This window comes from Lentinus tigrinus (assembly GCF_003813185.1).
Source record: "Lentinus tigrinus ALCF2SS1-7 unplaced genomic scaffold L226scaffold_1, whole genome shotgun sequence".
In the NCBI taxonomy this organism is placed as follows: domain Eukaryota; kingdom Fungi; phylum Basidiomycota; class Agaricomycetes; order Polyporales; family Polyporaceae; genus Lentinus; species Lentinus tigrinus.
This window is the reverse complement of record NW_027137910.1, coordinates 3,419,119-3,431,921: the sequence shown is the minus strand read 5'-3', so window position 1 is coordinate 3,431,921 and position 12,803 is coordinate 3,419,119. Positions and strand designations below refer to the sequence as shown.

General features: G+C 54.9%; 3 protein-coding genes and 1 non-coding gene across 4 annotated transcripts; 2 read left to right on the top strand and 2 right to left on the bottom strand.

Annotated features, from left to right (window-relative positions):
- Window positions 1–101: 101 nt before the first annotated feature.
- L226DRAFT_41040 (uncharacterized protein) lies at window positions 102–1,037 on the bottom strand. Its single transcript, XM_067674585.1, has 2 exons — window positions 831–1,037; window positions 102–776 (listed from the first exon to the last, which is right to left on the bottom strand). Exons 1-2 carry the CDS (start codon window positions 896–898, stop codon window positions 293–295), a joined length of 552 nt encoding a protein of 183 aa, XP_067543477.1. The 5' UTR covers window positions 899–1,037; the 3' UTR covers window positions 102–292.
- A 633-nt stretch (window positions 1,038–1,670) lies between these two features.
- L226DRAFT_518757 (pectin lyase-like protein) lies at window positions 1,671–4,083 on the bottom strand (the record flags this gene model as incomplete). The annotated part of the gene is made up of 19 exons (XM_067678561.1): window positions 1,671–1,739; window positions 1,804–1,883; window positions 1,949–2,010; window positions 2,070–2,114; window positions 2,175–2,260; window positions 2,334–2,366; window positions 2,428–2,470; window positions 2,523–2,584; window positions 2,639–2,657; window positions 2,722–2,805; window positions 2,870–2,972; window positions 3,036–3,040; window positions 3,122–3,138; window positions 3,191–3,274; window positions 3,337–3,429; window positions 3,490–3,574; window positions 3,649–3,665; window positions 3,740–3,756; window positions 3,816–4,083. 19 exons carry the CDS (start codon window positions 4,081–4,083, stop codon window positions 1,671–1,673), a joined length of 1,272 nt encoding a protein of 423 aa, XP_067543476.1.
- Window positions 4,084–4,445: 362 nt separating this feature from the next.
- Window positions 4,446–4,536, top strand: L226DRAFT_t12. The gene has a single exon. It is a non-coding gene; the product is annotated as a tRNA-Ala (tRNA).
- A 373-nt stretch (window positions 4,537–4,909) lies between these two features.
- L226DRAFT_498095 (thioredoxin-like protein) lies at window positions 4,910–6,128 on the top strand. Its single transcript, XM_067677648.1, has 5 exons — window positions 4,910–4,998; window positions 5,056–5,076; window positions 5,130–5,237; window positions 5,312–5,818; window positions 5,881–6,128. The coding sequence occupies exons 1-5, from the start codon at window positions 4,957–4,959 to the stop codon at window positions 5,926–5,928; spliced, it is 726 nt and encodes a 241-aa protein (XP_067543475.1). The 5' UTR covers window positions 4,910–4,956; the 3' UTR covers window positions 5,929–6,128.
- The last annotated feature ends 6,675 nt before the right edge of the window (window positions 6,129–12,803 follow it).

The following is a 12,803-nucleotide window of genomic DNA, read 5'->3' as shown; positions in this document are numbered from 1 at the left end:
CTTGGTGAAAGAATGAGATGCCGTGGTGGTAGTGAGACGCTTGATGTTGTGGCATGCAACGAGGTCGCTGATGTCAAACGACGCGGCGTCCAGGATCGTGATGTCGAGTATAAGGTTTGAGACCTTGAGGAAGCGGGGTTCGAGCCGGCGTCGCTCATAGAACAGATCGACGCCAGCAAGGTGGAGTGTTTCCAGTGTCGGGGCATAATGAGAGAGCCAGAAGAACAGTGACTGTATGGGATCGAGACCCTCGCGGCATACCCATACGAGCTCGCGTAAAGGGGACCGGAGGTTATGGAGCACTCCCCAGTATTCGGCTGCTCCTTCGCGAACCTCTAGACGCGAGAGGGTTTTCAGAGATGCGACGGCGGAAAAAAGAAACTTCCCCTTCGCTGCCTTCGAATAGAGACTCTGTCCATCCCAGAAGCGAAAGACTGATAAGATTTGGGAATTTAGGAAGGAGAGTTGATAGAGCGGCGGGGGAAGTAGTGGTGTAGAACCGTGCCGTCAAAACGAGTCTGCGCACGTAGGCCAAGCGGATGCCGTTCTCTGCGAGGCAACATTCGGCGAATGAGGATACGTTACGAGGCTTTTCGGTGCCGAGCCTGACTTCGCCGGACAGGAGTACCTTGGCACCTTCGTGGTAGAGTGCACGGTTTGCCCGCATCATCGATGCGATAGTACAGCTTGGATGAGGTGCAATGTCTGCCGGCATCGCCACGACGAAGCCCATGATCGCCAATAAGACATCGAGGTTCATGGTGATACTTGTAGGCCTGGAGATGGAGAATGAGATCTACTACGAGTAAGAAGCATGCAATCACACTCACATTTTTGCTGTACTTCCACAACGGCTGGGCTTGCGGTGGTTTACTAGTTCCTGGCCAAAGGACTTCATAAAGTTTTCGTGAATGCTCTTCTGAAGCTTCTCCGGGGCGTGGTGAGTTCACCGTTGCGCGCTACGACGTTCAATGCGGAGACGAGGACCAGAGATACAGCTGGCGAGTCGCAGAACGAAATAAAGATGGAGGAAGGGGCGCTCGCTCGCGCTAAGATTTTACGGAGTGGTATGTAAATAAATCAGAGAGGGTGTTAGCAAAACGTTCGACGGGCTTTATTAATGGACATTGACTATTAGCAATGTGCCATGTATCAGAAAGTATTAGTCTGAGTAAGTAAACCGGATAACAGTGGGGAATCGAATCAATGGGTATATCGACTTCTTCTCCTCGTCCCTCCTCCTCATCCTTCCACTGATTCTGCGAATTGTCTTCCTGGGAGCCTTTGAGAGCTGTATGCTTATCCTCCGCCCGCTTTCGCATTTCCGCTCGCTCTGCAAGAGGACTCCAGACAAGTATGTCTGGCCGCTCGCAACCACCTTCTCCTGACCCTTCTCCTCGGTCGCAAAAATACGAAGACCGGAATATGCCCCTTTCACGTCGGAGGATTGTAATAATGGGTTCATGCTCACGCCAATGGTCAGGTCTGACGCATTTCTCGGTACCTACTCGCTTATACGCCCTCAAGTGACTCAACATGGCGTCAAGCTGGTTTGGGGTCAAGAGACAATTGATTGAGCCTCCTCCACGACCCGAGAAGTTGGTCGTATGTCTTTCCCGCCCAATTGCACCTCTGCTCATGATCCACTCTCAGCAAGTATCGTCCCAGGCCTATAGCAGCCCCTTCGCGGTGGGGATGAACAGACCGTCCCAGCACTTGAAGCCGACATCCGACGAAATCTAGGGATTGCATGCGTTAGCCTCAGATATCCCGGGTGAGAGTGGGAACAGCAACGGATCGTACCGTGGTGGAGTTGCACATCGCCCTGACCGGAGAATGCGTTTCTGTCGTGGCGACCATGTGCTTGGCGACGATGTTCGTGGCTGCGCGGCAGAGAAGATGACGAGATTGAGCCAGGGTACGGCGGTGGAGTAGAAACGCGACGTACCGGTGTTGGGATACAGGTCGAATATGACAACCTCCTTGCCGGTAGCGCCCTCGACGTAGTACCTGGTCGTGTACATGGATTTAAATTACAGGCAATAGAGGGAGGATGCTTGAATGCTTACCAGCAGGGATCGCTCACGCATGAGCCTTCCACATATCCTGGTTTGCTGTTGGTGGGGTACGCGGTCAGGAAGGCGAAGGCAGGTGGATGGGCATATCAAACGTACTCGTTGATCGTGCCGGCGAAGTTCTCGAAGAGGAAGTCCTGGATATGCGTATTATTCGTGCTCGAGGAGTTAGGCTTCGCGCCGATCTGGAGATACGAAACAGAGTCTCGTTAGTAAACACGCCTCTCATGCGGCCTGAGCAATTGCGCAAAGACGCACACCCTGATCCCAGTAGTTCTGCGTCACGTAGATCTACGTAGTTGCCCGGTAGAGGCTGTCAATATCAGCGATGCGAGCGAAACGGGCCACATACCGGGAACATGACGTTTGTGAAGGTGATGTTCTTCCAGGTGATGCTAGTCAAGATATGAGCGTTTTGACGACGCAACCTGTGTGATCTATACTCACTTGCGAGCGAGCCCATTGCCCCCAGTCCAGCTCTTGAAACGAGCTCCATACAGAGAATCCTTCTGCAAAGATACGAGAGTGAGTAAGGAACATACGGAGACGTGAAGAGTACTCACCATAACGACGTTCTCGATGCTAGATACCCCATGAGTCAGAATCAGCACCTATCTCACAGTAAGAATGCATCGAAGCAACTCACAGGACGTTCTGCACATCAGCGACGTCTCCGCCCTTGCCCAGGGAGCCGATCGAAAGACCATGACCACCCTCGCAGTAGCTGTTCCTGTGCATCGCGGTGCAAAAAGATAGGTGCGAGCCCTCAGGAGTACGTAGCGGTCCTCGCATACCTAAAGATGATATCCTTGGCGCCGCTTCCGACCGTCAAGCAGTCGTCGCCGTTCTGGATATGATTGTTCTCGAACAGCAGGTTCGTTCCGCCCGCGGAAAAGCCTGGAAGTGGCACATGTTCAGACGTGATGTTGGACGGCAGGGCAGTTCAGTGGGAGAGCGTACCGTCACTGAAAACAAACGGTGTGATATGAGTACGCGGGGACCGAGTCGTGTCATTGGGGTTACGGGCGCGAGGGTACAATACTTACGTGTTAAACGGAAACGACTAAGGCAGGGCATGAGCGGACTGATGAAACTGGTGAGGCATGCTGGCTTACGTCGGTGTCAGAGACCGCGACAATCCTGTTGTTATATGTGTGGATGTTCGACGAACCACTGGTAGCAAAGTTCCAAGCGACAGGCTGGCGACGGTAGGTACTCAGTTATACGTAGTGTTGCTGAAGCATAACTGACACGTACATACCTTCCACAACTTCATGTCCCGGATCACGCCGTTGGTGATCTTGCTGAAAGCCCATCCGTGCGGACGATTGGTCTGCTCGACAGCGTCCCACCACTGGAATAGGGATGCGTCAGAGAGCGAGAGAGAGACTCCATTAGCTCGAGGATGGCGTACCGCTTGTCCATGGCCGTCAACCCAGCCCCAGTTCTCATCGGTCGAACCACGAAGGGTGACGTTAGTCCCGCCGGTGAACGTGAACCTGCAGGTAGACAGGCATTCAGTTCTCAGTATCATTTGAGAGACATGCGTGCATGCCAACACCAGCGAACTAACCATGAGCCCGGAAAACCCTAAGTTATATGTATGTGGTGAGCTCTTGACAGCGGATGAACCTCCTTATGCGCCCTAAGACGCGCACACTCACAGATGATCCTACTATGCCTGTCCAGGTGCATGCAGTCAGTCCATGGCCAGCCGTAACCTGAAGTATTGAAACTCACCTTGTACTGAAGCTATGTCATCGGGGTAACTGATATTGCCCTCGATGCGGACTTCTACATTCGTGAGAGTCGGAAACTTGATGGGCGTGAAGATGTTATACTTCGTGCCCTTAGCGAACAGGATCGTCGCATTCGTGGAGTAGTTGCCCATGGCGAGCACATCAGTCAACGCTGGGGTATCATCCTGGCCGTCCACATGTGGGACGGTGAAAGTTGACCATGCCGCGACGCAGGACGCCGCGAAGGAGAGGAGTACGAAGTGGTGCATCAGGTGTCTTTTGACCGGCAATACCGTTCGCAAAGCTCTGCTCAACGGAATGCGGGATGTACTTATAGTGCTTCAGGACGTGTTGCTGTTGACGTGGAGATGCTCAGGCCCGACGAACAACAGCTGCCCGGCCCGGGGACCATGAATGTAAGAAGTGGGGTCAGGTGAGGTTCACGCTGACAACGAATGTAAGTCCGGCAGCGGTGATGGTCCCGCAAGGTACGGCAGAGCAGGGATAGCTCATAGTGTACTCCGAGCAGATGACGAGGTCGGGTTCTGCAGGGCGCGTTCAGTACAGCGAGATTCGGCCGGCACGTTGGTATACGACACATTCACGTAGTTGTGGGGAGGACACGACATAAGGGCGTTTGGCACAGTGGTAGCGCGCACGCTTTGCATGCTCTCTCAACAATCATATGCGTGAGGTCGAGGGTTCAAACCCCTCAACGTCCATTTTACTCTTGGTCACCTTGCGAACCTCAAACAGATCTACTTGACGAGAGGAGACCTGACGTGCTGTCCTTGTCTGACGCCACATTGTCGGACTCATGTTCAAGGGATTTCTCTAATTTGTTTGCGTATGAATGAAGAGTCAAAAAATACTCATCTGCTCACGGGTACCCGAGGAAGGCCGATCCAAGGTTCTCGCGACGTCAACGTCTGCGAGTTTTCACGTTGGGGGCCTCCGATCGGTGTAATAGTCAGGAAGAAAAAATAGAAACAGACACAGACTGTTCCGTTATCAACCGACCCGGGATTGGTGTTGGCGCTGCAGCAGAGTATATGAAGGGACTTTGCGGCAGCCAACAGACATCAACCAAGTTGGAAGCTCACCGGTGTGCAACAGCCTTGAAGCCTTTGAGTTACCTACAGATGGCCTCCCATCCCCAAAGAACCGTGCTGTATGGTGCTCCGGTGAGTCATCTCCTCGCACTCTACAGCATCAGTGCATGCGTGCTGATGATGGCGCAGACTTCACCTTATGTCCTCAGAGTACGGAGCATTTGTATCCTGTCTCCGTACAGCGTGACATCTTTTTCTTCCAGGTCCGACTTGCCCTTCAAGAGGCCGGAGCAACGTACGATCCGGTCTACTTCGACTTGGACGAGAAGCCATCGTGGTTCGTCGAGGCCGTGAACCCTATTACAGGCAAGGTCAGCTCCGAGTCCTTCCGCCCGAGGTCAATTATCGTACACAGTGCACAGACTCACCAACTCTGGCACTCTAGGTACCTGCTCTCATCTACGGAGGGGCAGCAGATGCGCCGCCCGAAAAGCCGTCGGCCGACTCGGTCTTGCTCTACGAGTCGCTCGTCATCCTCGAGTTCATCGCCGACTTGTTCCCCGACGCAGGGCTCCTACCGGCCGACCCCGTCCAGCGCGCGAAAGCGCGCCTGTTCATGAGCATCGTGGGAGAGAAGATCCCCTCGGACAACGACCTGTGGATTACCAACGAGGAGGACGGGAGCCGGCTTTTGCAGACGTTGGAGACGCTCCAGGGGATGCTGCCCGACGAGGGCTTCGTCGTGGGCGAGTGGTCGATCGCGGACGCCGCCTTTGTCCCGTCGCTCCTGTTTGTCAACGTCTTCGTCAAGGGTGGCGTTGGGTATTGGGTGAAGATGAAGCACGGGGAGAAGGTGAAGGCCGAGTTGGAGTCGTCGCCTCGGTTCGCGAGGCTGCGTCGGTATGTGGACGACTGGAAGAAGAGGCCCAGTCTCAAGGCGGTGTGGGACGAGGTGAGTCGGAGAAGACGTTGGACTGACACACCGCCAAGGCTCATTGTGTAACTTGGTGGCAGGATATTGTCATCCAGAAGTGGTTGAAACGATTCGCGAAGAACCTGTGAACTCACACTGCAACTTCGTCAGTGCAGCGACTGTCCCAAAGATCGATATGACATTAGACATACCCATCGCAGGCAATCCTGACGTTGGGACAAAACGTTACATGCAAAGGCGTCCGTGCGGATGAAGTTAGCAGCTAGTTCAGATCGGCAAGTACCGTCGATAGTTAACATGAACTTGTGCTCTCGGGCAGTGTTGGGTTCAAGGCCATTCCAGTGGCGGACCTGGAGAAAACGGACAAAATTAGCCATCCATTCGTTCGTCTCCTACACGGAGAGGTTTTCCACGACGTGCTTCACATTCATCCATACGAGGTCGCAATGGAGTGCGCGGGTGGTGAGGTCACTGGAAACCTGCGGGACGCGACGCCCACGCTACAAGTCCGTCGACTGTGGTACGTGCCGGAAAATCTGTAACCGGACCTTGGTAGGAATCTTCTCCACCGCAGATAGCCTAGAATTAGTGTCCGTTGTAGATAGCGGCCAAGAGATGACGGTGGACAGAAGCAACGGCGTGTAGTTTGAACGCGTCGCGTTCGCGTCAAAGCCACCGGCCCGTGAGGCGGATCGGACCGGACCGTAGGAGACGCGTTGGACGCGTAAGTGGTACTCCACCTTCAACGCACAACTTACATCTCGAGGACGTTCCTCCTCAGATGAAAGACTATACAAGATATCTACATATGAAGATGAGCTCAAGATGTCATGGAATGCTAGTATGCGAGCTTGACTCATTGAACTTTTAGCCGCAGGAAGTCATCTGACAATCTTCATATTGAAGTATGTCCTACAGTCTTCTGTGCATTGTGCAGTCACCTAGTGCTGCTTGGTATGCGTAAAGGGTCAATATTTCAATGTCAAATGTTCAAGAATGCATTTATGCAGAATGAGCTTCATCTGGGCGAACACGTTGTGGCAGGACCGAAGGCTAGGCTGAACGAGGCTGAACGTTGTCACCGCGGCGATGTTCAACGTCCGGGACGAGACACTCGGTCGGTGGTGAGTGATCATATATTTGAAGTCGCGGGCCCGCTGATATTCCAGTGATGTGTACAGTATCGGTCGTCGCCTGCTTCCGGCCTTGCAAGACCGACCGAAAACCGAACCCCCTATCCTCTCCACTGGCACCCGACACTCACGGAGATGGGTCCGGGAAACGGCTAGATGTGGTGGCGTTTCGGCTACTCGACGCTCCTCCATCGTGTACTTCCAGGCAGAAAACGAACAATGTAAACGACTTTTTCCAAGTGCTCGGATCTGTCGGTGGGTTCAGCCCCATCTCTTCTCCCTGCAGCACGCGGCACGCCTCATACTTGATATGCATAGTTTCCATTGACAGCACCCTCAAAGCTCGGAGCCGAGAGGATTGGCCAGTGACCAACGTTCTTGAAGGAACGACAGGCCGATCGATCATCCCATGACATTCGACTTGGAAGCTTCACAGGTCACTCCACTCATCCTACTATACTGTACCTGAAGCTTGACAGCTGCGCGCCCCTGCGCTGGTGAACGTTGAACATCGCTAGTCGAACCACCCACTCGGAAGAGCGGTTATTGGCACAGACCACAGTGGCTTATTATTCGTACATCCCAAGGCTAACATTTGCAAATGAAGCACCACTCGAAGATCGAGGCAGTGCGAGGAACGGAGTGCGCCGTGCAACTTCCTACTTCCGGTGCATACTTGCGGGCAAAAGTCGTTCTTTTGTCCATGGTGGAGTACATTCGGCTTCTACGACTTCCGTTCTGATACGCTCTGCCATTAGCTCACGCCTCCAGTGCACTACAAAGTCTCTTCACGGCATCCCGGCCGGTAGTCTGCAAGAATACACCACCATCGAGCTTCGTTCCTGTGCTGCGAATACATCGCCGGTTTCCGACGATCGAGTACATGAGTGGGTTCTCTCAACATAGCGCACCATCCGTCCACGTCCACGCGAAGTTAGAGCGCAAGCTCACGGCTACAAACTTGCTGCTGTTGTCTGCCACAGTGGAGTGCGCTCTGTCTTTACTGACACTCTTCTACGACTTACGCTCTGGTATATTCTACCGCTTCGCCCACACACACACGCCACTTGTACAGTACAATTGGGCGGCGCCGCTCACCTCAGGCTGCAGGACCAAGTCCCTTCACCGAAGGCCAAGCAAGGTTCCCGACTTCGCAATTGTCTCTTGAGGACGTCACTCTCCACTCTCTCCTCCGAGTCTCCGCTATCCAAAATCCAACCTGCCGCGTACACGCTCTTGACCGAGTGACCAAGAAGGTCGGCTCGACCAATTGCACCGCCAATCAAAGCTACCAGCTCCGGACTTCAAACCTTCACTACCTACAGAGTCGAAAGTTCGCGTCCACGCTCAATCGCGCTGCGGCTGGCGCCACCGGTAAGCTTTCCCGCCGTCTTCTTCCCATTCAGATAAGGCCGCCTCGTGGTCGTGCCTTCTCGTGCACTCGCAGCAAAGTCTGGAGTCTGCAGCCTCGACTCTCGAGCGTCCAGCACATTCGTCGTGCGCCGCTCCCAGGCCCCGGCACGCGACTGTATTGTCTGCGATACGAATAGCAACGCTGTTACAGCGTCCGTCTTCTCGACGGCCGCTATGATTGGTGTGTGTGACGCGATAACGCCGGGTACATATATATACATAATGCAGACCGGCGAGTACTGGCCCTGAGTCTATCAGCTCGGCGACTTGGACGGTTGCCTAAGTCGCTGCAGGGGACATGGATACTGGATGCCGCGTCCGCGTTCGGCAACTCGGTGGCTTTTCCGTATGTCGGCCGTGCCTTGTCGCGCCATGCGCTGGAAAGAGGATGGTTTGCGATGCCCGTCTCGTGCCTGCTCATGGCGTGATGGAAGGCGCAATGTGCCGATTATGTATGTGCGAAGTCCTACTTAGTTGGCGTGGCCCGGGACGACCGCAGAGCGGACTAGTGCGCAATGCAAGCCTGTACTATTGTATACCTGGGGCGACTTGGAGCATGCATCCCCGTGCAGAATTGAACGGAGTTACTCAAAGACTCGGGCTTGGGCGTGCTTGGACACGTAGATGTTGATGGAATTACACTGTCATCCGAGCTTGGCACATTGAGAGCCCCCTCGACGATGTTCCGTGAATTCTAATATGTCTTCTGGTCAGGGCGAGAATAACATACGTTCAATACACTGGCCTTCAATTTCCAACTGCTATGTGGGCATGTGCGGCGCTCGGACTCCCTCTATCTCCCCTCAGAATTGGGCGGAAAACGGCCTGTCAATCCCCTCGGTGATTGGATGCGGCTGAAAGTTCGCTGACAGCCACGGTCTAGCCGTGGTCAAGACCGCGGTACGTCCGGTGTAAGTACTCCTCCATGCTTACTATTAGTGATCGAGAGGCCAACATGTGAGGTGGAGAACAAACCTTCTGTACACGTCCTCTTCACGTTGTTACATACATGCCAAAGTCCAGAAGCGTCATACCGACCAGACCGACCGCTGACCTGGCCAATCACGCCGCTAGCGACGCCGCTGGACCCATCGCGTCCTCCGAAGTCGAGCCCAGCGCCCTCCCTCGAGTCCCCACTCCTCCACGGAAGCGAGATAGCCGTTCATTCTTCCAAAATCTGCATCACCTTCCTTCCTCGCCTACTACTGTAGCTAGCCAAAGTCAGAAACAGAAAGAAGAAGCTCCCGCCGCTGCGCAGTGGAACACCCGCTCACGAGTTCGCGCCGCGGCGCCACGGGACGCGCCCCGTGAGCCCAGCGCTCAGCGCGCGCGTCCTTCTCCCGTCGCCCAGTCCGCCAGCGGGCGACGTCATCGATGACCAGCGTCGAGGCCCGAGGCTGCCTAGAGACCCGCTCGCGGCTCGACTGGCGGGCCTACGCCGCACACGCTGTCCGTGGTTTGACAGCTCGGAGGTGTGGCGGATGCAACCCCATCACAGCGTGCCCCACGTTGCGGGCCCGGTTTACTGGATGTGATCTCAGGATGAGCTAACTTGAAGGGATCCCGGACAGTCTACTTACTGCTTATCTCCTCCGTGCCTCAAATGTCGATGTCAGATTGACGAGAAACTGCAGTGTATAGACTGTAAAGTTGTAGTACTCGCTTTAAGACCGAGGTTGCTCGGAGTGCCCGGCCGCACTGGAGACTGGCTGTACTGGTGTAGAGTCCAGCGGGACTCGCGAGCTGCTGGTTGACCGACATTGACAAAGTGAACCGCGATAACAAAGCCTTCTTGTCAAATGTCACGCGCACGTCCAATTCCAATTGCAAAAAAAGAAGACTCACCGATTTTGAGTTCTGTCAAAAACAATTCGTGTTGGTAGTCCTAGTCCTGCCGACCTCGCCGCGGCGCCTCCGGACGCGCGCAGTACTGTATCATTATGATTATGCACGTACGAGCACCGGTGGCGTTTGTTGGGGAATGCAGGAATGCAGAAGATCTATTCAAGCCCATGCTAAGGCCAGGGCCAAGGCTCGAGCCTCGAGCGGGCGGGGTATCTACATGCTCGACAGACTGTATGTACCAACTTGAAGAATCCGAACGCAGATCGAGAAATGATGCAAGCAAGGATAGCTATCGTCAGAAAACGGGAAGGGCGTGTGCATATGTACTCGAGTACGTATGTATGTATGGGAGTATGTGTGAGTATCAACACCGGGGATGGCTCGACAAGGGAGCAATAATGATATAATGAAATTCGAGCAACGAGTTCGTGTGTGTGCGCTCGACAGTTCTAATGCGGGGAGGGCCTCGGGAATTCGAGAGTCCGGGGAAATGGGAAACCGGGGAATTCGAAAAACGGGGCAAACAGGAGAAAACAAGCAATACCGCAAAGGGGGCCAAGCCGCAATCCGCAACATGCACCGCCCATCCAGGGCCTGATAGGGGAAGGGGGGGAAGGGGGGGGGGAAGGGGAAAGGTGGGGAGGACAGGCCGAGGTCGGACGTCGACGATCTGGGGTATGTATGTATGCATGTATGGTGTGCTGTGTGCTGTGTGCGGGGTTCGTCCTTGGCCGGGGCGGGGGTGATCGACTCCAAGTGCCAGGTTTTTTTGATTTTGGGTGAGCACGCGTGCCAGTTGGCAGTGCAAAGACCGCTCACGGCAGGTGCGACTGCGAGGGTGCGACGAGCCGAGCACACTAGGCAAAACAGGCCAAGCTGCTGGTGCTGGTGCTGGTGCTGGTGCTGGTGCTGCTGACCTCATGTCCCGCTGCGCTGTCAGGCTGACAGCGACGAGATCGAAAGGGATATGAGATACGGAGATACGAGAACACGGGATACGAGATACGAGGATACGAGAGCACGGGATATGTAAGATGGAAAGTGTGAGATGAAAGTGTGAGGTGTCGCTAGGCGTACAAGAGATTGCGTGCGTACGTGCGTGCGTGCGTGCGTGCGTGCGGAGAAACGTGATGGGGGGATGCGTGGCACTGAGAAAAGAGAAAAATAAACCGAGACCGATAGCCAAGAGACGGTTTTTGGACGAAACCACGAAACCACGAAACGAGACGAAACGACGAGACGAGGGGGTGAGATGGGTCAGCATGGTGAGCGCGCGGTGTGAGTACCCAGTATAACGCAAAAACAACGCTGTGATAAGGGGATAAGGCAATCGACTCGACAAGACAGGGGGAACAGGGGGAACAGGGGGAACAGGGGGATGAATGTTAGCGAGTGGAGGGGGGAACAGCAGGCACGTCCAACGTCCTGGCTGCCGGGTGCCGGGGGAACAGGAACAGGGAACAGGGAACAGGGAATACTGAAAACTCAACGCCGTATCTATCGTACACGTATACACGTACAACGCTCGCACCAAATGGAGTGGGAACGGAAAGATGGGGAGATGGGATAAGATGAGACGGGGACGGGGATGGGGATGGTTTGTGAGATGGGACGAGACGGGATGGGATGAGAAGCAGAATCAGAATCAGGCACCGTGTGGGGAAACGAGACGTTTTGCACAAATCGGATGCGTGAATGGGCAACGTGGGGACCGAGCAACTTGGGGAGTCGGAAGTATGCAGGGAAGAGAGGGAAGAGGGAAGAGAGAGAAAAGACATGCATGAGAGGATGGGAACGCGTGCTATGATGGGTAGATAGAGATAGATGATGGAACATTGCTTGGGAGAGGGAGGAGAGATCGAGCAGGGAAAACCGCGTAAGGGAGAAGAGGGGGGGAAGGGGGGGGGGGCAACTCTACAAAAATCACAAATCGAGACGCTGCAATAGTTAGTCCGTGTATGCATGCGAGCGCTCGGCCCCGAAGAATGGACGGATGGATTGGGATGGAGAGAAACGATCAAACACAACACGGGAAGAGGAGAGCTCGAGGTAAGCACGCGAAAAGCCGCGGTACTGACCGTTCATTTTGCGGGAGGAGCGGCGGGTTGGGGATAGTGTTGGGGGAGGGGGAGAGGGAGTTCGAGGGGGAGGTGCGAATGTAGAGGTACAACAGAACGAGGCGCGAGGCGGCAGATATGAATAGATAGAGCGAGCATGATATGAAGGGTTGGGGGTGCTCGACTGCCGGCATGCAAAAGCAAACCGCAGCGATTCGACAACTCACGACCGCGCCCGGCCTAACGCCGCAGCCCACTCCCCGCTGTCGCTCAAAAGTAAGACAGGAGGGGGAGCTGGTCGTAGTCGTCTCCGCTGCCCAGCAGCCAGCATAGATCGTCCGAGAGCGGAAGGTGGAGGGAGGGAGGGAGGGAGAGAACGAGAACGAGAATCCGAAGTTCGACGTCAACGTCGGTCATCAAAACGACAACTGGACATCTCCATCTTCATCTTCGTCGTCGCATCGTCAGCTGACGTCGGGTACAGCGCGGCGCCCGCTCAGGGCACCCACGCCATCCTGCGCGTCGACGCTGCCGCTGCCGGGAGAGGCACAGCAA

What these genes read in the sequence shown, in the direction of transcription:
- L226DRAFT_41040 (XM_067674585.1), bottom strand. Translation starts at nt 898, where the DNA reads ATGAAGTCCTTTGGCCAGGAACTAGTAAACCACCGCAAGCCCAGCCGT. An exon ending in TGTGGAAGTACAGCAAAAAT is followed by an intron (nt 777 to 830) that starts GTGAGTGTGATT and finishes CTCCATCTCCAG; the next exon opens with GCCTACAAGTATCACCATGA.
- L226DRAFT_498095 (XM_067677648.1), top strand. Translation starts at nt 4,957, where the DNA reads ATGGCCTCCCATCCCCAAAGAACCGTGCTGTATGGTGCTCCG. An exon ending in CCGTGCTGTATGGTGCTCCG is followed by an intron (nt 4,999 to 5,055) that starts GTGAGTCATCTC and finishes ATGATGGCGCAG; the next exon opens with ACTTCACCTTATGTCCTCAG. An exon ending in CTTCACCTTATGTCCTCAGA is followed by an intron (nt 5,077 to 5,129) that starts GTACGGAGCATT and finishes TTTTTCTTCCAG; the next exon opens with GTCCGACTTGCCCTTCAAGA.